Source organism: Selaginella moellendorffii, unplaced genomic scaffold, assembly GCF_000143415.4.
Source record: "Selaginella moellendorffii unplaced genomic scaffold, v1.0 SELMOscaffold_20, whole genome shotgun sequence".
NCBI classification, from domain to species: Eukaryota; Viridiplantae; Streptophyta; class Lycopodiopsida; order Selaginellales; family Selaginellaceae; genus Selaginella; species Selaginella moellendorffii.
This window is the reverse complement of record NW_003314281.1, coordinates 1,434,983-1,457,534: the sequence shown is the minus strand read 5'-3', so window position 1 is coordinate 1,457,534 and position 22,552 is coordinate 1,434,983. Positions and strand designations below refer to the sequence as shown.

Genomic DNA, 22,552 nt, shown 5'->3' with positions numbered 1-22,552 from the left:
CTCATGTGGAGTGGTGCCCCACTTGAGTACCTTGTGGCTCATTGGTCCTTGCCCTTCCTAGGGGCTTGGGCCTTCCCTTCGGGATGGAAGTGGGGGGGTTGAGGTACCCATACCGGGCCGTTAGGCCACGGTGTTTCGCCCCGACGTCCCGAAGCAAGTGCTGCACCCAAGGCTTGGGATTTAGAGGGTCCCATGATCAAGCCTTGTGGTACCAAGGGGTGTTAGGAATCTGGAGGCTTGGTGTGCTTGGCTGCTTGTGCCTGTGGGGAGTGTAGTGGAACCTTAAGTCCAGTCTAACTCGGGGAGGGGGATTGGGAGAGATTTGGGAATCCGTAGATGGATAGCTAACACTCCGTTGCTTATGCAGTGAGTAGTTGAAACCAAGTAGGACCAAGTAGGAGCTGGTACCATAGGCGAGAACCTTGGCGAGGGAACTTAGCACAAGCCGAAGCAGAGTTGGTCAGATAGACGAGGTAAGCTAGCAAATTGGAAAGGAAAAATTTGTGGCTTACATTATAATAAATTATAATGGGAATATTCAATTTTGCATCAACTATTATCCATTAAACATTATAACTATCCCAAATGTGTACTTTCTTCTTCATACTGGTTTCAATCCGGACCATTCGCTCTTGTATATAAGCTAGGGTTTTTGGGTTAATTGATATGCATATTTTCTGTATTCCCTTTCCATATTCCAAGCACTCACACACACAGACACACACACACAGACACACAGATATATATATCTGTGTGTGTGTGTGTGTGTGTGTGTGTGTGTTATATTTTAAATCAAACTGTAAGACCAAAGGGAACAACTCGAGAGACGATTCATAGGGGTTCAAATATAGAAAAAAAAGGGCCTATGAACAAGTTCACATACTTCGCAATCATCCCCTTGAATGTCCGAACGAGCCATTCCACCAGATTGTCTAATTATGGATGATAAGCACTCGTGAAAGTGTGGCGTATCCCCAACCGAGATGTCAAAACATGAAATGACTCAGCCATAAATGCGGGACCATTATCCAAAAGAATCCGCTCTAGACAAAAATGATAGAACACCACATGATTGAGGAGGAAGTATCTAACAGCAGTTGTAGAGGCACTAGCAAGAGCACTAACTTTCACCCAACGAGTCAAGTAGTCAGAAGCAACAATAACATACTCATTGCCAGTAGTTGACCGTGGAAAAGGTCCCATAAGATCAAAGACCACTAACTCAAATGAACGGGAAACTGAAATTGACTCCAACCGTCCTTTTGCAGCCCGAGGGGGAGTATTATGAGCTTGGCACCAAACGCAGCTACGCATATACCGGATAATATCACGTCGCATCTCCGGCTAATAGAAAGACCTGCGCAGCTTCTCAGTTACACGACAATGTCCCATATGCCCACCTAGAATAGGAGAATCATGGTAGGCATGGAGAAACTTTAGAATAAAGATAGAAAGCACCATCAGTTGTAAATGATCATCAGGATCCGTCCCCACAAAATAAAGAAAGCCATCTTCAAGGCGATATTGAGAATGTAAATGCCGGAAAGGCAAGTCATCAGCAAGTGATGCAGGATTCTCAAACCCATCTCGAAGCCTTCGAATCCACGGCTCAATCTGTTAAGCCTCGCGAACCTCATCAAGAGAAGGCTACTACGCTAATATTAGTATATAGCATCGTAGCCGTACACTTGGCCCTCACATCATCCCCTCCTCTTAGAATAATGGAAGACCATTAGGGTTCTCTTGTAGATGAGTCGGGATCTACAGGAACGTTAGGAGGAGGCATCGGTAGATCTGTAGGTGGTATTAATTGCTCCTGATCCCTTTATATGAAGCATTTCAACTACTGCACATACATAATTTCTAGAGGATTGGCCTGCTAGATGTCATGCCGAACCTCATAAACTTGTGGTCCAACTTGCCACAACACTCGATACGGTCCTTTCCACTGCACAAGGAGCCCCTTAAATAAACCACGTACCGTAAGATGGGGAAAACAGACTAACACCAAATCATCCATTTTGTATTCTGCAGGTGGATGATGATAGGAGCTGTACTGCCGTTGTTGTCCCACTTGTACACGGCCTAAGTGTTCGGCAGACTCTGCTCGGACCAGTGGAAGGATGCTCGTCAAATACTAATCCCACGACCTAGCATTGGCAGCTCGTTGCAATCGCGAAGGTAAAGGCAACTCTGTTGATAATATTGGATCATGACCATATAAGAGTTTATATGGTGAAGCACCAATAGAACTCTGCACCCCTATAACATATATATATCGAAAAGACGGTAAATAACCATCCCAATCCAAATGCTAAAAAAGTGCACCCCCTTTTCCCCAATTGTTAATATTATTTTTTATTTATAAGGTGAAATTAAGATAGAAATGTTAGTGAAATTTTAAAGCTTGACTTTTCTTTAAGTTAAAATTTAATCTTAGCTTATTTAAAATTTTCCTTATTATATTTCTATTACAAAATTTAATATTCTCTTTTCTTAAAGTGGATTTATACCATCAAAAAACTTTGCCCTCCAGGGACAAATTTTAAGACCCCTCACTTCCACTAATGTGAGTGCTTAGAATGTGGGAATATAGTTTCTGTCATTAATTAATTTTCCTTGTTGTTAGCTTAATCAGATAGGTATATTTTCTCTGAAGTCAAAATTTACAGTAGAAGCATATTGTGATAAAAATATTAAAGATAAATATATATTTTTCTTGATTTTGATTGATGATGGACGTTATTCTTACAGCTTTACATAAAATAGTTTTACAATAGAAGAATTGTATACTCCATAATGATATAAAATATCAAAATTATTGAGCTTCGCATTTAGCACAGCTTGATTGCTGTGGTTTTCATTTTAATATTTTTTTGCATTTCTGGTTAGCTAACAAATATCAGTAAATCTAGCTTTAAAAACTCAATAATTAAACTAGCTCAGTAAGAAAGCATTTTTAAAGCAAATGCTGAAAACTTGTAGTTTTGCCTGTTACCAGAACAAAAGCCAATTTGTCACCGTCAAAACCAAGGCTGCAAAAGAGCAAAAGAATAAGAACAGTTGTGAATAATAGTAGGCAACACAGAATGGGAAGTTTGAGAAATCCGTTCATCTTAAAATCCTATGCGAATACAAAAAAGCCAAATTATAGACAAGGCAACTACCAGCCAAGCTTATCAAAACTGGGCACAATGGCGCTATCCTGATGAGACCCAAAAAACGAGCCTTTGTGCATCATAGCATGCTCACGGAGGTCCCACAGAGGAGGCGATCATCTTCGATCTATCTACCTCGGACTGGAGAAGAAGAATTGAATCTTTCTCACTCGGAAATGTCCAAGAAAGAGGGGCCGATGATGCGGTTGGATACATGACCCTTGAATATCAGCTTCTTTGCAGTCGGATTTGCAAGAATATTTGTAAACTGGTGGGGCAGACTCGTACTTGTAAAGACGGCAACCGTTAGTCGCATAAAATCACCGGTATTGTATGGTGATTAAGATTTTTAAACCATAGGTGGGTCACAATTTGTCATTATCATTATATTGTAGACCAAATAGTAACCAAAATTTATAAATATTAATAAATCAATACCCCCTATTATCAAGCCAAGTGATCAAGGATGCTGTGGCTGAGCAACCCGAGGTTGATTACGGTCTGGATACCAATCTCACCACAATATAGTTTTGAGCACAAAGTATAACCGAATGCACTACATCGAGATTTACGAATAAAACTATATCCATGAATCGGAAAACCGTCTACTAATTAGTTACAAAACCGTTTTCATTATCAAGGCATTTAGCCCATCAGTCCTATCCCGCTGTGTAAAGTTCGTTTTTCGATCTCGCTGAAAGAAGTTATAAAGAAGTATGTACCACACCGATCAGTCTGCTAAAAGAAGGGAAGAAACAACCGAAAGCAAAACGAGGTACCAGATCAAAATCCCGCCGCCTAGAGCATCGTACTTACAGCATCTCTTGTCCATGGAAGATGATCCTGTGCAGAGTTCGCGCTTCCTCCGTGAGTACCTGAATCATGCGTGGACGAGGAGGACGCTGTGGGAGAGCTGGGCCAAACTGCGTGAATTCCTCGAGCTGCTGCGTCTGGCTGTATCCAAGCAGCTCTTCCACGGGATGCGCACCCCCTGGCTGTGTGTCCGAGTTCCCGACTTGGCTGCCACCGTGCCCGGCCTGTGCTGCCGCCGCCGCTAAAACTCCAGCTCCTGCCTGGAGAACACGAGGGCCTTCCACCAGAGCGACATCTTCTCCCTGTCCCTGTTCGGCTGGCATCGGGCCAACTACCTCGTCGCCCGGCACCGGTGATCTCGCGTCGGATCTCACGTCGGACGAGTGACGACGACCTCTTCTCGTAGCCTGTGCCGCCGCTGGAGCCACTGAAGCCAGGTTCTCGCCACCCCGGCCTCCTACATTCGCTTCTTCGTCGTTGGACGTCTCCGGCAAGCTCTCGTTGGCTCGGAGGTCGGCCGACGTGAGTGGTGCTGCGGCGCGCCGGAGCTTGTTTCTCACCTCGTCCGAGTCCTCAGGCACGTACGGCATGCTCTCGCTCGTCGTGAGCTTGACTTCTTTGTAACGCACGTCCAAAGCAGCATCACCGTGAGCAGCTCCGGCTCCCGGTAGACCAGAAGAATCTTCTCCCCTGTATCTGCTGGGCCCTGCGACGGCCTCCATCATCCCGGGATCCAATCCTCGCGCGTTCACTCGAATCTCCCTGGTCGTGACGGTGACGGTGTAGATTAGAAAACAGTATGGAAGAAAGAAGCAATCGAACCTTAAAGCGTCGCGTTCGTTCAGCTGGCCCTCAACAGAAGCAGCATTTTCAGCGCCATCGCTTGAATTGTTCGTCTTCCTCTAAAGAAACACCATTGTAAAGTTAGAAGCACAAGAGCCTTGAGAAATAGTCTTACAGCGTATTCCAGGATCTCGTCGATGCGCTGACGGATCTTTCTCAGCTCCTGTAAAAATTTGCAAAGTTAACAAACTTTTTGGATCGTTCCTGCAGACCTCTTTGAGGTAATCGGAAAGGCCTTTTTCCTTGTTAATTGCCTTCGTAAGATCTGCAGTTTTTTGTTCCAGAGCCTCCGCCTCTCTGCGCTTCTCATCTTCCCATTTCTCTTTTTCCTCTTGGAGTTTCTTCTCCAGCGTTTCTGTTAGCGCCGCATTTCTGCACAGCAAAACAAGTTAAGCGCTCAGATGGAGCTCGACACTTTTGCATTTCGTCTTACTCTCGCAAGGCTTCTTCCAGCTTCATCTTGTACTCTTCCGCTGTTCGTAGCTCCAGTCCCGCATCCTGAGAAAGTCGCTAGTTCAGCAAGCAGCAAAACAATCGCCAACCAACCTGAGTGCCACCATGCGCCGCCAAAGGTTCACATATTTGTATGCCTTTGTCCTTCTTTGGCCTTTTGTTCTCGTCATTCTCCCCAGAAACGGCCTTTCGCTTTGCCGAGGCGAGATCCCGATAGAGATACGAGTAAAGGTTGGACACGTACAACAGAGACACCAAGTCCCCGTCTTTGAGCACTGCTTCCACGTTCTTCGTGAGCTTCCGGCCATTGACATTGGTTCCATTCAAGCTGGAACTCACACACTCCATATCAAGCGATGCTCAAGAGCGCTCTATTTACCTCGAATCTTTGATGTAGGTCACAAACCCTTCCTCCCCATCGGCTTTCCTCCTGGAAATCGTGCAATGTAGACCGCTGATCCCTGGCTCGGAGAAGAGGAACTCTTTCTCGCGGACAGTGCGTCCCAGCATATGCTCCGGGCGCCATAGCATCATATCCGCCTAACAAGCCCCGCGCGCCGTGAGCGCCGATCGAAATATTTCGAGAGAACAAGAGAAATCTTACCCGATCGCGCTGCTTGGCGCTCTCCGACACTGCCACAAGCGCTCCCCAGGGATTGGAATTCTGTTCTCCCACTGCTTCATCCGCTGCGCGATGGCTCCGATCGCTGCGATCGCTACCCGGCGGCATTGCGTCAATCTCTCGATACTCTACAATCTCTTCGCGCAGGGCTTTAAGGGCTTATGTCAATCCAACGGCTTTTAACTACCAGCCGTTGGATCATGTTGGTTGAGGGTTCGATCCTCCGGACAGGCCCTAAATTTGCAGAGTATACCATGCGAGCCCGGCGAGAACACAAGGCTCTGGTGTTCTGGTGTGCCGCCTGCGCTGCATTGATCTATCTCTTCTTTAGGGTTCTAGAGGGCGGTAGGGAGCGATCGGCGCCTAGGATCGGCGGCGCATTCCCGGAGTACTCCTGCGAGAGATCGGAGCAGGGATGGCCGGTGTTCGCGAACAAGATCGAAGGCGTGAGGTATCCCTTCTTCATCTCGATCGCGGATTTAGGCAGCGCGGAGAGGCCGAATCGCAATTTCCTTCGCGTGATCAAGGGGAAGCTGTTCCAGAAGCCGGAGATCTCCGAGACGGTGCAGAAAATTCTGGAGGGCAGGAATCCGGGCGAGGGAGTCGTGGTGGATGTGGGAGCGAACGTTGGAATGGCTGCATTCGCTGCCGCGGCGATGGGGTTTAGGGTTCTTGCGTTTGAGCCAGTGGTGGACAACTTAAACAAGCTCTGCGATGGTGTCTACTTGAACAGAGCTGGAAGCCTCGTCAAGCTCTTTCACGCGGCCGTGTCTGATACTCCGGGAAGCATTACGCTCCACAAGGTACTTGGAAAGATTGTTCTCTTGGCAAAGCTCTTGCAGTGCGTGCTACTGTCTTAGATCACGATCTCTTTGCGTTGTCTTGCATGATAGAACATACTACTAAACTACTGCATTGCGTGATAATGGTATTTCTAGATGAGAAGAACACCTCCTCTTCCTGCATTGCTAAACTTATTTCGGCTGCTTTATCTACATAGTACTCTTTGTTTTTAGCTCTTTACATACCTTGTTGTTCTCATAGGTGATTGGGAGGCTTGACAACTCCGCCGTTTCGCTATCAGGAGCAAAGCTTGCTTTCAAAAGCAATCACGTGGTTCCGTTTACGGTTGCAACACTGACCCTGGACTCCGTGATCCCAGACGAAATGCGTGTCTCGCTGCTGAAAGTCGACGTCCAGGGCTGGGAGTATCATGTGCTGAAAGGAGCGGAGCGGTTGCTTTCCAGGCCGAATGAGCAAGCTCCCTACGTTGTCTACGAGGAAGACGATAAGTTGCTGGCTGCGAGCAATTCTAGCAGCACCCAAACCTTGGAGCTGCTCAACCGGTGTGGTTACTTCAACTGCAGGAAGCTGGGAAACGACCGCCACTGCTCCAAGCTGTCCGGCTCCTGACTGCCGACGCAGGAACCATCGGAAGCGTAAGTTGTTCTGTTGTTCTCGCGCATTTCTGATCTCTCACTCTTTTTTCTGGTGAGAACTTTCCAGCTTTGCAGAGCCTCATCCAGACACAAGCTAAGAGAAAAGGCACCGTGTGGGGCACAGAGAAAGATGCCTTGCATGAAGCGTGTTACTAAATTCCTGAGAAATGTGTGTCACCCGATCTCTTGTCATGACTTGGATCGTTTTCAAGTTGGAAAAGGACAAAGAAACAGCAGAAGGGGAAACAATTCCTTCGTAGAGAGCTTGGATTGGAAGTCGGGGTGTTTGCTTCCGATTTCCTGGAAGTTGGGAGGATGAGTTCAGTTGAGACAGCCTCGAAACAAGAGTACGAGGGAGACGATGCTGTAGTGTCCAGCAAACTGCGGCGGGGACTCTGGTCTCCTGAAGAGGACGAGCTTTTGAGGAAGCACATCCTGCAGTATGGATATCAAGTCTGGAGCTCCGTGCCCAAGCTTGCAGGTAAGCTTTCCGGAGTTGGAATTTGCAAGTTTCTGATGATCGACTGTTGTTGTGTGGCTTTTCGAGTTCCAGGCCTGCAAAGAACTGGCAAGAGTTGCAGGCTGAGATGGATGAACTACTTGAGACCGGAGTTGAAGCACGGAAAATTCAGCGAGCAGGAGGAGGAAACTCTCTGTCGACTGCATGAATTGGTTGGAAACAGGTACTTTACTTTTGCTCGAGTGTTTGGCTTCGGATCGACATCTCTCCCTTCGCTGTGTAGATGGGCTTACATTGCTACTCAACTTCCTGGGAGAACGGATAACGATGTCAAGAACCATTGGAACTCCCGCGTCAGATTCAAGGCCAAGGGGAGGAGCTCTAGCAGCTGTGGAAGAAGTTCTTCGATCACAAGTGAAACAGCACTCCCTCGCCAAGACAGTGAGAAGAGTTTAGAGGGAGGTGAGGAAGCACAGCGATTGATGATGGATGGCGATCTGGGTTGCATTGTCTGGCAAAGCTCCTGCAGCGGTATGGCATACGAGAGCAGCAGCAGCAGCATCAGCAGCAATGGCAGTAGCATCAGCAGCACTGGTGTCCAACTTTTGGATCATCATCACCTGGCGGTGGCAAGCACCACTTCTAGCGGCGACTGCTTGCTCTGCGGCGAGGCATGTCCTCTGCGAGCGCTGGTTGAGCTCCAGCTGCAAGACGAGTGCCTGGATTTGAGCTTCTGCCACAGTGTCAGCGGTAGCAGCAGTAGCATCTAAGGGAGAGAGAGAGAGAGAGAGAGAGAGAGAGAGAGAGAGAGAGAGAGAGAGAGGAGAGAGAGTGGCATCTATACGAGAGAGAGAGAGAGAGAGGAGATATTAAAGAGCGTCTCTTTCTTGCCAATCTATTTCATCAAAATAAAGTGGTTCGATTATTGTTTGGCATTAAAGAGATTATCTGTGTATCGTTAAAATCATAACCGTGTCTTGTGCTGGCTGGCAAAAGCAAATGTATGCTCGGCGTAGATGTTGCGTAGTATCCAACATCCACGCCGATCGTTTCATAACTACACCACCGAAAGGTGGTGGGGGAGCGCTCGAGAAGATTGGTGGAGGGGAGAAAGTCCTTTTGATTGTAAGAGCAAGTGTAAGTTCTCGAGGGCGAGAGTTTCTCTTCTAGACGACCACATTCGAGTGTAAGTTTACGATCAATGGTGAAGCCTGTCAAGCGCGAGGGCTCAAGCTTGAGTCAGTTTCTTCCCGTGTTTCTGGATCATGGAGTTTGCCCCTTGAATGCTGCTAGCATCAATCCGCGCATTGGGTTGGGCCCGGCGATGCTTGCGCAAGGAAAGACCCGGACGTACGCGCAGCGGATCAATCACATATGGTCGGAGAGGGAGCGAAGGAAAGAGCTGCAAGGGCTGTATGATCGGCTGAGGTCGCTGCTACCAACAACGGAAGCCTCAAAGGTATCCTGATCAATCCACACTTGTTACTTTGCTTGATCACTCAAAGATTGTTTGCGCTGCACGAAAGATGGATCGATGCGGAGTGGTGCAGGAGACGATGGAGCTCATCCAATCGCTCAAGAATCAAGTCCAGGAGCTGTCGGCGACGAGATCCATGCTGCTCGAGCACCGCAAGAGCGCCGCCATGGATCCTTCCAAGCCCAAGTGGAATGCGATGGCGATGGCGGCAGCAGCGAGATCGAGTGCTAGCGTGGGGCTGCACATATGCAAGTCGGATGTGTTCGTCAACATGAGCTGCAGGATGCAGGCCAGGCTCTTGCTGAGTGTGCTGTGGATTCTGCGCCAACACCAGCTGATTGTTCAGGACGCGTCCGTCTCCGTCGATGATGCTTCGCGCGTCGCATGCATCTGCATCCGTGCCAAGGTTTCTCCATCTCTCCATTGATTTTCTTAGGATTTTGTCTGTGGATTTGCAGGCCTTGGACATCGATCACTTCGCCAAGGAGTCTTTGGAGTCATCGCTAAAAAGTTTTGTGAACAAGTTTTAAATATCCAAAACATGAGACGATGATTTGCATGCCACCATGGAGACGCAGAACCAGCTGGAGCATAAACTCCTTTTCTTTTGGATGTTGTAGTCCACGAGAGTGTTCTCAACTCCTCCAAGTTTGCAGTTATCAGTTTGAAATATCTGTGTTTGTATTTCTGGGGCAAGCAAGTTCATTGAATTTGTATTGCGGTTGGTTTTCTTTTTGGAATTGAGAGAACTTGCAGAAATCACAAAGTTCCAAAGATGAACCCATAGAAGAAAAAGAAAAAGAGCTTGGTGTCAAAAGAGGAAAAACAGCTTGAACGCATAAAACTCTCCTTCCAGAAAGGAGAATTTCAAATAAATTACTTTGAGTGTTAATACTTTTCAAAGTTTTGTAGCTCGGTCTTCGAAACAAGAAGCTGGCTGCCAAAATGTTGAAGTGTTTGCACAATCGACGCTGATCAAGTGTACACAATCGAAAGAGATCGATGTAAATTAAAGTGATTGACAAGCAGCTAAATGCTTGATCCTGTGAAAAAAGATTGTCCTATCCAACTGTTTTCCAGGGAAAGCTGCTGCCATGCAATGCCAGCCAGCTTGGAAGACAGAGCTGGGCATTGAATCAACTGGTGCCAGGTGTCGTTGAGCAGAATCGTTAAATCGCACGGTGTCCTGGGAGCAGCATGGATGGTGGATGGAACCTGCAATCGATTGGTCCCTTAAGATTGATCTTGAGGCAAACTGACGTACGAAGAAATGCTCGGCGAGAAAACAGCTTCTCGATCTACGTGCATATAAATAATGTGCTCCAACTAATTACAGTCATATATATATACATATACATATACATATATGTATATGTATATATATACATATATATATATACATATATGTATATGTATATATATATATGTATGTATGTATGTATATATGTATGTATGTATATATATATATATATGTATATATGTGTGTGTGTGTGTGTATGTGTATGTATATATGTATATGTATATATGTATATAGATCCATTGAATACATTAATTTTTAAAGTAACTGAATTAAATATATACTATTATCAAGTTCATTTTAAGTGAAGGTACAGAAATAGTTAATAAGACCCATCTTTTATTGCTTTATCTTTACTTTTAAAGCTAATCTCTAATGCGAAGAAAAAAAACTGGTAATTGAAATTTAAAGGCAATAAAAATGAAAAATTATATTGCTGCACAGCCGGTTTGCAATTAAAAAAACAATATTATTAATTAAAACTAATTATATTAATGTGGGGGATGCAAAGAAATGAAAGAATTTCATAGTGTATCAAAATCCTGTAAACCAAAGTTAGTCCATATCTAATAGGATTGTCACCACCTCTATGAGAAAGCATGGACACATTAGTGGGGAATGAATCTCATTCTTTAGGACTCTCTCTTTTAGTCTTTGACCATTTATCACTTCTAGTTTTGGAAAATGATTGGAGAGAGGAAATTCTATCACCTTATCAACTTCTGGCTGGTGTTGGGTGTGAAGTTCAAGCATGAAAATTGGAGGAAACTATATCAATACTTTGCTGCTATGACCACCACTTCCACATCTTCTCCCTTTTATAAAAAAATGGTGATTTTTTATGCCTAGAATATACTTATACTAATTTAACCGCTAAAACCCCATTACTAAACCTGAACCTAAACGTTCCTGAAATGATGCTATTCTTGGTTAAAAAAATTCCAAAAGAAAATACTAAAATTATCTCAAGCTGAGTGATTTTCTTCTAAGAAAAACATTCTGTGATGCATATTAATTGTTTTGACATATACTCCTAAGATTGTATATATTTTGAAGTGAATTTTTTCAAGCATGAGTTATAATCCAATATGTTACTTGACAGAACGCATTTCTTTTATCATTTCTCTGTCACAAAAAAGATTTTAGAAACTGGATTTTTAGAATTTATTTTTATATAGTAATGTCATTACGACTCAAAAAAGGTGAAACACTGTACTCAGAACTATAGATCTAAACCATTGGCCTCAATCTTGCAATCTCTGTCAAAGGGCCAGCTTGCGGAAAGGACTTTCAAGCTTTGTACCTTGGGACAGTAGAAAATAAAGTTATTGTCAGATTCTTAATATGAAGCTGAGACAAAAAGAAGAAGAAAGAAGAAAAAAAAAGAAAACATTACCGTGTTTTTGTGTATGGTGGTTGGAATGTGAGAAATGTGTGTCAACTGATATTGTCCTTCCATGAGTTTGATCCATGACCAAAAGAGCAAGCTTGAAATGAATTCATCTTCTTTGAAAAATCCTTGTCACAAAGTTCTTCACCGATCCATGGTCTCAAGAAGAGAACAACCCGACGATCATGAATTGGGAGGCGTGACGAGCTCAAGCTCGATCGTGAGGAAGGGACTGTGGTCGCCCAAAGAGGACGAGCTATTGCTAAATTTCATACTGCAGCACGGGTGTGGAAACGTATGGACCACTGTTCCCAAGCTTGCGGGTTTGATTGACGATCTCACTCACGAAGTTTTCTATAGGACCGATTTCGCTGCTTTCTTGCAGGGCTCCAAAGAAGTGGGAAGAGCTGTAGACTAAGGTGGATGAACTACTTGAGGCCGGACCTTAAACGTGGGAAATTCAGCGACGAGGAGAATCAAAAGCTCATCGAGCTCCATGGGCTTGTTGGAAACAGGTGTTTGATCCGGCACCATCACTTTTTTATCCTCGTCACTGATATCAATCACAGGTGGGCTTACATTGCTTCCCAGCTTCCCGGACGAACAGACAACGATGTGAAGAACCAGTGGAACTCGCGCATCAGGAACAAGGCACTTGTAGCCCACTCACCCGTTTCTCAAGATCATGAAAGAAGCGACCCACCTCCATCTCCTCCCACGCCGGAGATTCCAGACCCCGCAGGAGAAGAGTTTCGCGATACTCACCTCCTCCAAAGCGATCCAGCAGAAGAACCAGCCTCGTCTCCAGCGGCGAAGTCTAGTGCTGGATCATCAGCATCGCTACAATCAGACGGTCAAAGCCCTATGATGGATGGAGATCTTGGCTGCGTCGTCTGGCAGTTCTTCATGAGGTAGAAGCCAAGGCATGATCCACGGACTTCGCCCAGATCACGGGCATTGCAAGCATCGTACCACAAGTCTGGGCTTCCATACAGATCATAAACACCGTGCGTACGGTGTGATTCCCTGGAAAGAAGTTCGGAATATTTATAATTCCTTTGGATCTGACTATTCCAAAAGATTTCGAAGATTTCGCGCGAGAGCAGGAGGATCGCGACCATGGATCATCTAATCCCGGCGCAGGGAGGGCGGAGCCGGAGTTACATGCAGTGGATCAATCACATCTGGTCGGAGCGCGAGCGGCAGAAGGAGGTCCAGGAGCTGTATGATCGACTGCGCGTGCTGCTACCGCTCCAATCGCAATCTTGGAAGGTAGTAATCTCTCGCTCCATCCATCACATTCGATCGATCGCTAGGATTCTCAGCCAAGCAAACAAAGGGCTAAATGCTTTGCTTCTTTGCTTTGCAGATGGATCGATGCGAGGTCATCGCCGAGGCAATGGCGCTGATCCAGTCACTGCAGCGCCAAATCCAGGAGCTGGCGCTCAGGAAATCCATGCTCGAGGATCGACGCTGCTGTAAATCAAGGAATTTGATGATCGCAAGCTCCTCACTGCCGGCGATGGATCGTGGCGGCGGCCCCGTGGGGCTCCACATCTGTGAATCCGAGTTCTTGAGCATGAGCTGCAGTATGCGCGAGGGATTGCTGCTGAGCGTGCTGTGGATCTTGCGGCAGCACCAGCTGCTCGTCCAGGACGCGACCATCTCGATCGATTGACCGGGATCCAAGAACCGTCCAGCCATGGCTAGCCTTTGCATTCGCAGCATTATCTGGAGTTTCCTTTTTGGTTCTTCTTCTCTTCATTTTCTCTATCCAGGCACTGGACATCAGGAACTTGGCCAGGGAATCTCTGGAATTGTCACTTTACGCTCTTATTGCTGGCTGATTTATCAACTGACTTCGGGGTGGTCACTCTTTATAAGCATTATATATCATTTGAGTTCTGGAAGTTTAGAATTAGGGGGCCTAGTATACTTTTTTTGTTGTTCATAATTTGCCCCATACCCATTTTTTCAAATCTTAAATAAACCCTTAATTCTTATATATATGTGGAATATTCTGGTTATTTTTGCATAAAGCATATATATATTTCCATTAATAAAAAAATTTATTTCACCTTCTACGACAATTGATATTCTTGCTTTTATCTTTGATGAAATTATCAAAAACTTCCCTATCATGTTGTGGAAGCAAATATCTCTCGACTTCTGGATGATATGATAATGATGCCAAAGCAATCAAGCTTGTTAGTTCCACTAGCATATTATCAAGAACGTTGTATCTATACCATGAATTCCCTTCATCATTAGCTTCAGGAGCATCACATTCCCTATAGTAGCATAGGTTCATTTGAAAATCAGCAGAATCAATTGGAAGATTGGCTAATTCAATCACTTCCCTTGTGTCTGTCCAAGTATTGTTCACTTTTTTCCTCATGGAAAGAATTCGACCACCATACCAAACAAACTCACCCATGTGAGCCGGTCTTTGGAGAGAAATGGATTTTCATTTAGCTGAGAAACAATGGTCAATTTATAGATTTTCTTCTTGTCAACCAAAACTATTGCTTCCATTTTTAATGACTCATAATTTTCAATATGATCCAAAACAGCATCAAAAGTATGCCTCAGTTCACTTGCTACTTCAGTAGCTTCTTCTCCTACTATATGTTCCTCTTCAAACTGATTGACTATATCATGCTCTCCGGAATTTTCTGAAACCTTGTGAAAATCCTCAAAATCTTCAGGTTTATCCCACCAATCTCTTCCAGATATGCCAAAGCCATGAAGAAGTTCTTGTGCTTTGGCTTTACCCTGAATCAGCTCATTAACTATCAAAGCATCTATCTCCACCAAATTGTAATCCCCTAAGTCCGCTACTACTCTCTTACCATCATGCTCTATCTTTTCCCAAATATTTTCCTGTTTCCTGTGAGCTTTAGAAAAAAGCAATGTACCTACTGCCTCGCATTCTGCTAGCATGTTCATACTAGTTGCACTATGAACAACGTCAACTCCATCATAACACCTTTCATTCCCGATCATTCCTCCTATTTTGGAGAAAAAGTTCTCGCAAATGTCAGAACAAGTTCTATTAATTGGGACAGGCAAATGTGAATGGTGATCCCGGAAATATCTATCTCAAAAGCAAAATTAACAAAAGAAAAATATATATGAAACATACCTGATTAGAAGGACAACAAAGTGACATGATAATTGAATGTCCAAAAAGGTTTCCTTGCTGATGAAGTTGTGTTTCAGGTTCCACTTGCTTTCCTTCAGAATCCACAACCTCTATAAACAAAAGAAGAAGGACACCGTTGATGCAGCTCTCACTCGCTCTCCAAGGCTCAAGTACGGGTGCAAAAAGATATCAATATATAATGCCACCACAGCAAGATAAGTTTCGGTTCCCAGCGTACGTGAAGGTCTTCTATATGTTGTTTCTTGCATAATCGAAAGACAAACTTGCACTAGCCTGCTACAAAGTCGCTGAGCAGCACCCCACTTTTGTCTATCAAAGCACCTAACATCCCCAAGTTGCAGTCTGTGTTTACCATGGGAGATGAGTTTGTGCATTTGAATGACATTTGGGAAGTTTTCGAAAACTTTCAGAAACAATTGTCTTATTGCACTATGCAATGGATTGATCAGCTTCTTCCCATTATGCACATAGTCTTGATCATGTATCAAAAGGTTCCCTGTTGAATCCACTTTCCAGAGAATAGCCACCCTGACCAAGGTACAAAGTAAGTTCCTGTTGTTGTATCACCCAGACTCATGTCTTCAAGCATTAGTTTACACCTTCTTTGATCTTCATCTGATGAATGGCCAATCAGTGGGCCAACAACATTCTGAAGGTGCTGTCCCCATATTTGATGGATCGAGTTCCATTGTTGTCGAACATTTGAAGTTGTAAACTGATTGCAAGTAAGCTGAATAGAGAGAACCAAGCACAGCAACTGTCTGTGCAATGGATTAACCATCAACACTTGTGCATAGTGAGCTTTCTCGTTGTCCAGAAAAGCCTGAGTGATCTGTTCATAACCTGCTTCTCCATTCCCAACCTTCACGACAAAACCGTTCACACACTTGTGACCCTCCCCCTTCTTTCCACAAAACCCGAGCAAAGCATCATCACGAGCAATCCATTTGATCATCCTTTTAATAACTGTTTCGTCTTTTGCAATCAAAACAAGCACACTCCCTAGCTTGAGCTGTAAACTCTCCATCTTGAACTTGTAAACCTTAGAAAGGTTCAAAAATATCTTGGATTGCAAACCTATTGTGTATCTAAAGTTTGTTCTCATGTCACGCTTTGTTGTCGACAAACTTGTCAATCCAAGGTTCAAGTGAAGGAAGTTGTTAAGCCTGCTCTCTCTCTCTCCCCCCCCCCCCCCCCCCACATTTTTGTTACTCGCAAAATCCATTTTGTGGTTTCATGGTACCTATTAAGAGTGTAAGGAAAAAACTTTGAATAAATAAAAAAAACCTCATTCCTTGTTTTTTCCTAGTTATTCCCTACAGCAGATCTTGCATCACGTGAAGAACTGTCTCCTTGCCCTTGAATTTGCCTTGTTGCCAAGCTTGTTTGAGGTTAGAGCTGAATTTTCTGATATCCTTGCGAATGGTGCTTTCCTTCAAAGTTTCTTTTAAACTCCGACAATGAACTGAAAGAGCTGCTATCCTGCATCTTGTGGTCAATAGTTCCAATGCCAGCCTTCTATTCTCTGCTTGCACTAGCCTACTGCTATCTATGTGCTCAGTTGTAGTCATGTAGTCAAGTCTCATTCCATGCCTCTTCAATCTTTGTCCTTGTGGTATTGTCACTTTGCTTTCCCGTAAAGCACGTCCTTTGAAGTCACTACAAGCTAGTATTGTCATACAAAACTTGCACTACTTGTTCTTGAATCCATATATATTGTTTGTCACTCTTAGACACTGTTTGATCTGAATGTTCTGTTGACAACAACACCATCTGCTGCTGCTTTGAAGTTTGGATCACAGAACCAACAACCTCCCTCTTTTACATCTTGGAGAAGAGGACAAACATTCATAGAACTCAAGCCATATTTGGCCAGTATCCAAAGCAAAGTCTTTCAATTCCTATCAATTACAACAGATTATATTATACAGGAAGTCACACCATGTAAAGCATATGAATTGCTACTTACTTGAAGACTCATTTGGAGATGCTTTGAAGTTCTGAGAAGAACTGCTTGATGAGACTCCTTTTCCTGAAAAAATTTAAACAACACACATTATTAACTTTACAAAAACTAGAATGCGATTTCTTACCTTGTGTGAAATAGCTAAGGAGGTTTCCTTGTTTATTGTTAGTGTTTACAACTTTAGTTGGCTGACCTCCAATGCTTCTTTCTCGGCCAGCATTCTTGTGCTTATTCCCAAAAACGTGAACCATTAGATTGTTCAGGAGACTCCCGGCAAGAGGAAAAAGCATTAACATCTTCTCACAATGATTGCAACAAACCCGAATGTTGTTCCTCCTCTCAAAATTTCCCACACTTGGTTCATAGAGAGTGAAGCAAACATTGTTTTCATCGCAAAACCTTTCCACGGTTCCATTCATTAGCTTCTCCACTTCTAGCAAGTTTAGCACCTTCATTAGCACCCTCAATAGGACTATCCGTGTCAGCTTTTTCCTAATCACTTTTCTCCCGCTGTAGCTGATCTTTTGTGTAGTTTGCTTCATGCCTAGCTCCACTGCAATGTTTTGAAACGAAATTGTAACAGGTGTCTTTCAGGCCTCCTCCATAAACAATTCCACACTCCTGACACATGATTTTGAAGTGAGCACATCCATCTTGGTCATATGAAAACAAATCAAACTTGTCTTTCCTCCCTTTTGCTCTTAGTTTTCTCTCATTCTGCTTGAATGATCTCTTCCAGTTGTGTATTTCTCTAGCTGAAGCAAGTTTGGAATTCAAACTAGGTAAAAATCCAATTGGATCTTCTTCATGAGCTTCACTGGTTGCTGCTGAAGATTGCCCCTCTTGAATTGGTTCTACTGCTGTAAGATTAAGCATGCGAACCAGAACTTCAGCTCCAAAAAATGGATATCTCTTTTTCTTACATGTCATTGCAAGGGAAAGGGCATCCAAGAAGACAAAATCGCTCTTAACAAGACCCTCAATCTCGTCTAAAATAATAGCTTTGCAGAGCTGATGATAAGAACACTCCTTCTGAACCCTGATGAAACCCACAGGCTTCTTTTGATCCCCATCCTCTACATACACAATAACATCACACTCTATACCTACTATGTGAAATTTATTGCCCTCTACAGCTTGCTACTCTAGAGAGCCCTAGAGGAGCTTCACCTCCTCCCCTACCTGTACGTATGAAATTTTTCAAATTAAACTCAACCCTAAGGCTTGTAATGGTTTGCACCCAAAATAACCCTAATCCGTACACACAGATGATATATATGGTTATATAAGAGTGACCACCCCGAGCAACTAACCATGAGTGTGCCCAAGTTTTTATTAATTCCACTATCACAGAAGATTGGGATTGTTGTTTTGTCTTTTATTTTTGAGAGCTTAGAACAAAGAACTGGCAAGAGTTGCAGGCTGAGATGGATGAGACCAGAGTTGAGGCATGGAAAATTCAGCGAGCAGGAGGAGGAAACTCTTTGTCAATTGCATGAATTGGTTGGAAATAGGTACTTTACTTTTGCTCAAGTTTTTGGCTTCAGATTGACATCTCTCCCTTCACTGTGTAGGTGGGCTTACATTGCTACTCAACTTCCTGGGAGAATGGACAACGATGTCAAGAACCATTGGAACTCCCGTATTAGATTCAAGGCTAAAGGGAGGAGTGTTATGATCTAGTGCAATCTAGTCTTCCTAAACTATGCTATGCCTTCTCTTAAGATTCTTCACCACCTAACCACCCTTGAACTACCTTAAAAGTTTCACTACACCACTGCTTAGGTTAAGTCTCTTACCTTAACATGCCTTAATATACCCTTGAGCTTCCCTTTGACCGATGTTAACCACGTGGTCAAAGTTGGTGCTTAACAATTCTTCCCCCTCAACAAAGTCCTTGTCCCAAGGACGAGTTATACCTGTAATCACCCTTTTTGGGGAACACTGCTCAAGCTCTTGGTCCATCTTCCACAGCCATATATATTAAGGAGGCATTGGGCTTGTCACTCTGAGATAGTACACTTTTCAATTGAATGACATAAAATATCGGATGAATTTTATCCCCAGTTGGCAACTGCACCTAATAAACCACTTTACTAATGCACTATAACACTTCATATAGACCAGCATATTGATGGGAAAGTTTGTCACTCTTCCCTATTCGTAAAGGCACTAAGGTGTTCTACTATTCACTTGACGGAAAGATCATTCGCACAAAGATGAGATCACCCACCTTATATTCCCAAAATTGGCGATGCTCATTAGCAAACTTCTCCACTCTATCCTGAGCTATCTACAAATTCCATTTGTATACCACCAAAAATCTCATCAAGTTCTATGGCCAGATTAATCACCTTAGAATCAAGCTTATCTTGAATGTCCTTACTTAAATGCAATCTCAACTCCACTGCTATTCAGGGATGCTTTCCAAACATGGCAAAGTAAGGACTTAGCTTGGTTCCATTGTGTTAGTTATTATTGTAAGCAAATTGCACCAATGGAAGATATAAATCCCATTGTCTTTGCCTTTGATCAACGCTAAAATGTAACATATCCTCCACCATCTGATTCACATGTTTGGTTTGCCCATCCATCTGAGGATGATCTCCACTCAAGAGTTTCAAAGTCCCTTGCATAACCTTCGCAAAGCTCTTCCAAAATCCATTTGTGAAATTTAAATCTCAATCACTAATGATGTCCTCTGGCAAACTAAAATAAAAAAAAACCTTCTCCAAGTAGACTATAGCCAAGTTTGAGGTAGTAACAATTTTCCAAAGAGCCAACAACTACACATACTTCGTCAACCAATCCACTATGACTTATACTTGCTCCTTTTGCCTCTGTGTTTATGACAAACAAATGATGAAGTCCATAAAGATACTACACCAATGGCTCTAAGGAATATGTAAAGGTTGCAAAAGTCTCTCTGGCTTTTCCTGTGGGACCTTTACTTGCTGACAAAGCTTGCATGATTTACAATACTTGAGGAAATCAACATTCATATTCCTCCAATAAAAATTTCACTTAATCAACTCATATTTTTTTCTTCCCTCCAAAATGACTGGCCTCTGGACGATCATAATAGTGGAATAAAACTTGAGTAATTAACACATCCACTCGTAGTAAATATACACAGCCATTGTAATAAAGAATCCCATCCATTTATGAGAAAGGGGCTTATATCTAGTTGCGCAAAGAGGCCACCTCAGCATCCTAAGCTTGAGCACGCTCAACTAACTACCCAAACTCACTAACCACTTTACTAAATAATGACAAAATTGTGTTTATAATGTTATCACATGATGAACACGAAATAAAGCATCTACTACTATGTTTGATTTTCCCGGACGATGCTCAATAATAAACTTCTCAAACTCCATGAGTTTGACCATCTAACGAGCTTGCTTAGTGTTCAACTCCTTTTGTTCAAAAAGATACATAATTGGTTTATGATCCATCAACATTACAAACACTGCACTATAAAGATAATGTTACTATGTTCGCAAAGCATGAATAATAAAGAGTAACTCTTATTCATATGGGGAATAATGTTGTTTTACGGGATTCAAAATTCGACTCTCATATGCAATAGGCTATCCCTCTTATATGAGAACTCTTCCTAGTGCATAACCATTTGCATCGCATGTCACCTTATAAGGTTTTGATGGATCAGTAATGCGAAGCACCAGAGCCTCGCTCAACAATCATTTCAACACCACAAAACTCTCCTCTTGTGGCTTTTTCCACTTGAATAGCACATTCTTGCATAACAATTGTATCAAAGGAATAACCACCTCTGCAAACTTATGCTGGAAACGTTAGTAGTAACTAGCTAGACCAAGAAAGTTGTATAATTTAGCCACTAAAGTTGGTGTAGGTCAATTCTTCATCACAACCACCTTTCTTAGATCTGTCTTGACACCCTTAAATATCATAATATGGATTAGATATTCCACTTTTGACTTTGCAAACTCATATTTGTTCTTCTTCACATAAAGTTTGCTATCACAAAGTAACAAAAAAAACCTTGCGCAAATGCACTTTATGATCTTTTATATTTTTTTTAAAAACAAAAATATCGTCCAAGAAAAACTCTACAAACTCATGAAGATAATGCCCAAATACCTCTGTCATCAACCAAGTAAATGTGCCTGGTGCATTTATCAAACCAAATGGCATAATTATAAACTTAAAATGTTTGAAACTTGTGTTGAATGCCATCTTAGAGATATATCATCCATTGCAATTTGATGATATCCGCTCCTCAAATCAATCTTAGTAAACACTCGTGCTTCACCAAGTTTGTCTAAGATATCATCCATATGCGGTATCGGCATTTTATCCTTCACTATTTTTTTGTTCAAGGCACGGTAGTTAATACACATCTGCATTGAATTGTTCTTCTTTTTCACAAGCAAAACTGGAGCACCAAACAAAGACTTACTTGGCTAAATAAATCTAAACTCAAGTAACTCTTTGACTTGTCATTGAACTTCTTGCTTCTCCACATAACTTAACCGAAATGGACATTAGTAAATTGGCTGCGTTCTCGACTCCAACATAATTCCATTCTCCACACATTATAATGGAGGCAACCCATGAGGAAGTTTAGATGGAAAAACATAAAAAAAACTCATTGAATCTTGTATTGCTACTTTTCCCCCACACATGCTTTCATCCCCCAAGTCACGAACAAATAATAAGTAACTCGAAAGTGTTTTTCCATTATGACAAGCTTGCTTAAAAAATGTATACTTCTGATATCAATGTTAAGATCCAGCCCAAAAAAACAAAGATCTAATCTTTCTAAATTATACTATACCTTCTCTTGAAATTCCTCACCACCCAACCACCCCTGAGTTACCTTAAAATCTCCACTGCACCGCCGCTCCATTATGAGCCTTAGGGTAGGTTAAGTCCCTTACCCTAACATGCTTGAGCCTCCTTTTGATAATGTTAACCACATGGTCAAAGCTAACACCTAACAAGGAGCCCTAGCAGCTGTGGAAGAAGTTCTTCAATCACAAGTGAAACAGCACTCCCTCGCCAAGACAGTGAGAAAAGTTTAGAGGGAGTTGAGGAAGCACAGTGATTGATGATGGATGGCGATCTGGATTGCATTGTCTGGAAAAGCTCCTGCAGCGGCATGGCATACGAGAGCAGCAGCAGCAGCAGCAGCAGCATCAGCAACACTGGTGTCCAGCTTTTGGATCATCATCACCTGGCGGTGGCAAGCACCACTTCTAGCGGCAACTGCTTGGTGTGTGGTGAGGCATGTCCTCTGCGCATGCTGGTTGAGCTCCACCTGGAAGACGAGTGCCTGGAATTGAGCTTCTGCCACAGTGTCAGTGGTCGCAGCAGTAGCATCTAAGGGAGAGAGAGAGAGAGAGATTAAAGAGCATCTCTTTCTTGCCAATCTATTTCATCAAAATAAAGTGGTTCGATTATTGTTTGGCTTTAAAGAGATT

The 22,552-nt window shown here is 43.2% G+C and overlaps 5 protein-coding genes across 5 annotated transcripts; 4 read left to right on the top strand and 1 right to left on the bottom strand.

The window, feature by feature from the left end:
* Positions 1-3,715: 3,715 nt before the first annotated feature.
* LOC9637457 lies at positions 3,716-6,023 on the bottom strand. The gene is made up of 8 exons (XM_024677853.1): positions 5,872-6,023; positions 5,647-5,807; positions 5,361-5,595; positions 5,248-5,312; positions 5,027-5,186; positions 4,930-4,977; positions 4,794-4,873; positions 3,716-4,733 (listed from the first exon to the last, which is right to left on the bottom strand). The coding sequence occupies exons 1-8, from the start codon at positions 5,995-5,997 to the stop codon at positions 3,971-3,973; spliced, it is 1,638 nt and encodes a 545-aa protein (XP_024533621.1). The 5' UTR covers positions 5,998-6,023; the 3' UTR covers positions 3,716-3,970.
* Positions 6,024-6,129: 106 nt separating this feature from the next.
* LOC9636799 lies at positions 6,130-7,520 on the top strand. The gene is made up of 3 exons (XM_002972963.2): positions 6,130-6,692; positions 6,934-7,328; positions 7,396-7,520. The coding sequence occupies exons 1-2, from the start codon at positions 6,144-6,146 to the stop codon at positions 7,300-7,302; spliced, it is 918 nt and encodes a 305-aa protein (XP_002973009.1). The 5' UTR covers positions 6,130-6,143; the 3' UTR covers positions 7,303-7,328; positions 7,396-7,520.
* A 98-nt stretch (positions 7,521-7,618) lies between these two features.
* LOC112347247 (myb-related protein Hv33-like) lies at positions 7,619-8,572 on the top strand. The gene is made up of 3 exons (XM_024677854.1): positions 7,619-7,809; positions 7,882-8,011; positions 8,072-8,572. The coding sequence occupies exons 1-3, from the start codon at positions 7,644-7,646 to the stop codon at positions 8,556-8,558; spliced, it is 783 nt and encodes a 260-aa protein (XP_024533622.1). The 5' UTR covers positions 7,619-7,643; the 3' UTR covers positions 8,559-8,572.
* Positions 8,573-8,960: 388 nt separating this feature from the next.
* LOC112347242 (basic helix-loop-helix protein A-like) lies at positions 8,961-10,024 on the top strand. The gene is made up of 3 exons (XM_024677839.1): positions 8,961-9,247; positions 9,315-9,671; positions 9,724-10,024. Exons 1-3 carry the CDS (start codon positions 8,990-8,992, stop codon positions 9,793-9,795), a joined length of 687 nt encoding a protein of 228 aa, XP_024533607.1. The 5' UTR covers positions 8,961-8,989; the 3' UTR covers positions 9,796-10,024.
* Positions 10,025-12,106: 2,082 nt separating this feature from the next.
* LOC112347281 (transcription factor MYB61-like) lies at positions 12,107-12,900 on the top strand. Its single transcript, XM_024677933.1, has 3 exons — positions 12,107-12,275; positions 12,338-12,467; positions 12,522-12,900. Exons 1-3 carry the CDS (start codon positions 12,107-12,109, stop codon positions 12,865-12,867), a joined length of 645 nt encoding a protein of 214 aa, XP_024533701.1. The 3' UTR covers positions 12,868-12,900.
* The last annotated feature ends 9,652 nt before the right edge of the window (positions 12,901-22,552 follow it).

Excerpts from the sequence above, each read along its gene's own strand:
- LOC112347247 (XM_024677854.1), top strand. The coding sequence starts at position 7,644 with ATGAGTTCAGTTGAGACAGCCTCGAAACAAGAGTACGAGGGAGACGAT. Across the intron at positions 7,810-7,881 it reads CTCCGTGCCCAAGCTTGCAG|GCCTGCAAAGAACTGGCAAG; the intron begins GTAAGCTTTCCG and ends TTCGAGTTCCAG. Across the intron at positions 8,012-8,071 it reads CATGAATTGGTTGGAAACAG|ATGGGCTTACATTGCTACTC; the intron begins GTACTTTACTTT and ends TTCGCTGTGTAG.
- LOC112347242 (XM_024677839.1), top strand. The coding sequence starts at position 8,990 with ATGGTGAAGCCTGTCAAGCGCGAGGGCTCAAGCTTGAGTCAGTTTCTT. Across the intron at positions 9,248-9,314 it reads CAACAACGGAAGCCTCAAAG|ATGGATCGATGCGGAGTGGT; the intron begins GTATCCTGATCA and ends GCTGCACGAAAG. Across the intron at positions 9,672-9,723 it reads GCATCTGCATCCGTGCCAAG|GCCTTGGACATCGATCACTT; the intron begins GTTTCTCCATCT and ends GTGGATTTGCAG.
- LOC112347281 (XM_024677933.1), top strand. The coding sequence starts at position 12,107 with ATGGTCTCAAGAAGAGAACAACCCGACGATCATGAATTGGGAGGCGTG. Across the intron at positions 12,276-12,337 it reads CACTGTTCCCAAGCTTGCGG|GGCTCCAAAGAAGTGGGAAG; the intron begins GTTTGATTGACG and ends GCTTTCTTGCAG. Across the intron at positions 12,468-12,521 it reads CATGGGCTTGTTGGAAACAG|GTGGGCTTACATTGCTTCCC; the intron begins GTGTTTGATCCG and ends TATCAATCACAG.
- LOC9637457 (XM_024677853.1), bottom strand. The coding sequence starts at position 5,997 with ATGCCGCCGGGTAGCGATCGCAGCGATCGGAGCCATCGCGCAGCGGAT. Across the intron at positions 5,187-5,247 it reads CTGGAAGAAGCCTTGCGAGA|AAATGCGGCGCTAACAGAAA; the intron begins GTAAGACGAAAT and ends TTTGCTGTGCAG. Across the intron at positions 4,874-4,929 it reads ACGAGATCCTGGAATACGCT|AGGAAGACGAACAATTCAAG; the intron begins GTAAGACTATTT and ends GTGTTTCTTTAG.
- LOC9636799 (XM_002972963.2), top strand. The coding sequence starts at position 6,144 with ATGCGAGCCCGGCGAGAACACAAGGCTCTGGTGTTCTGGTGTGCCGCC. Across the intron at positions 6,693-6,933 it reads GAAGCATTACGCTCCACAAG|GTGATTGGGAGGCTTGACAA; the intron begins GTACTTGGAAAG and ends TTGTTCTCATAG.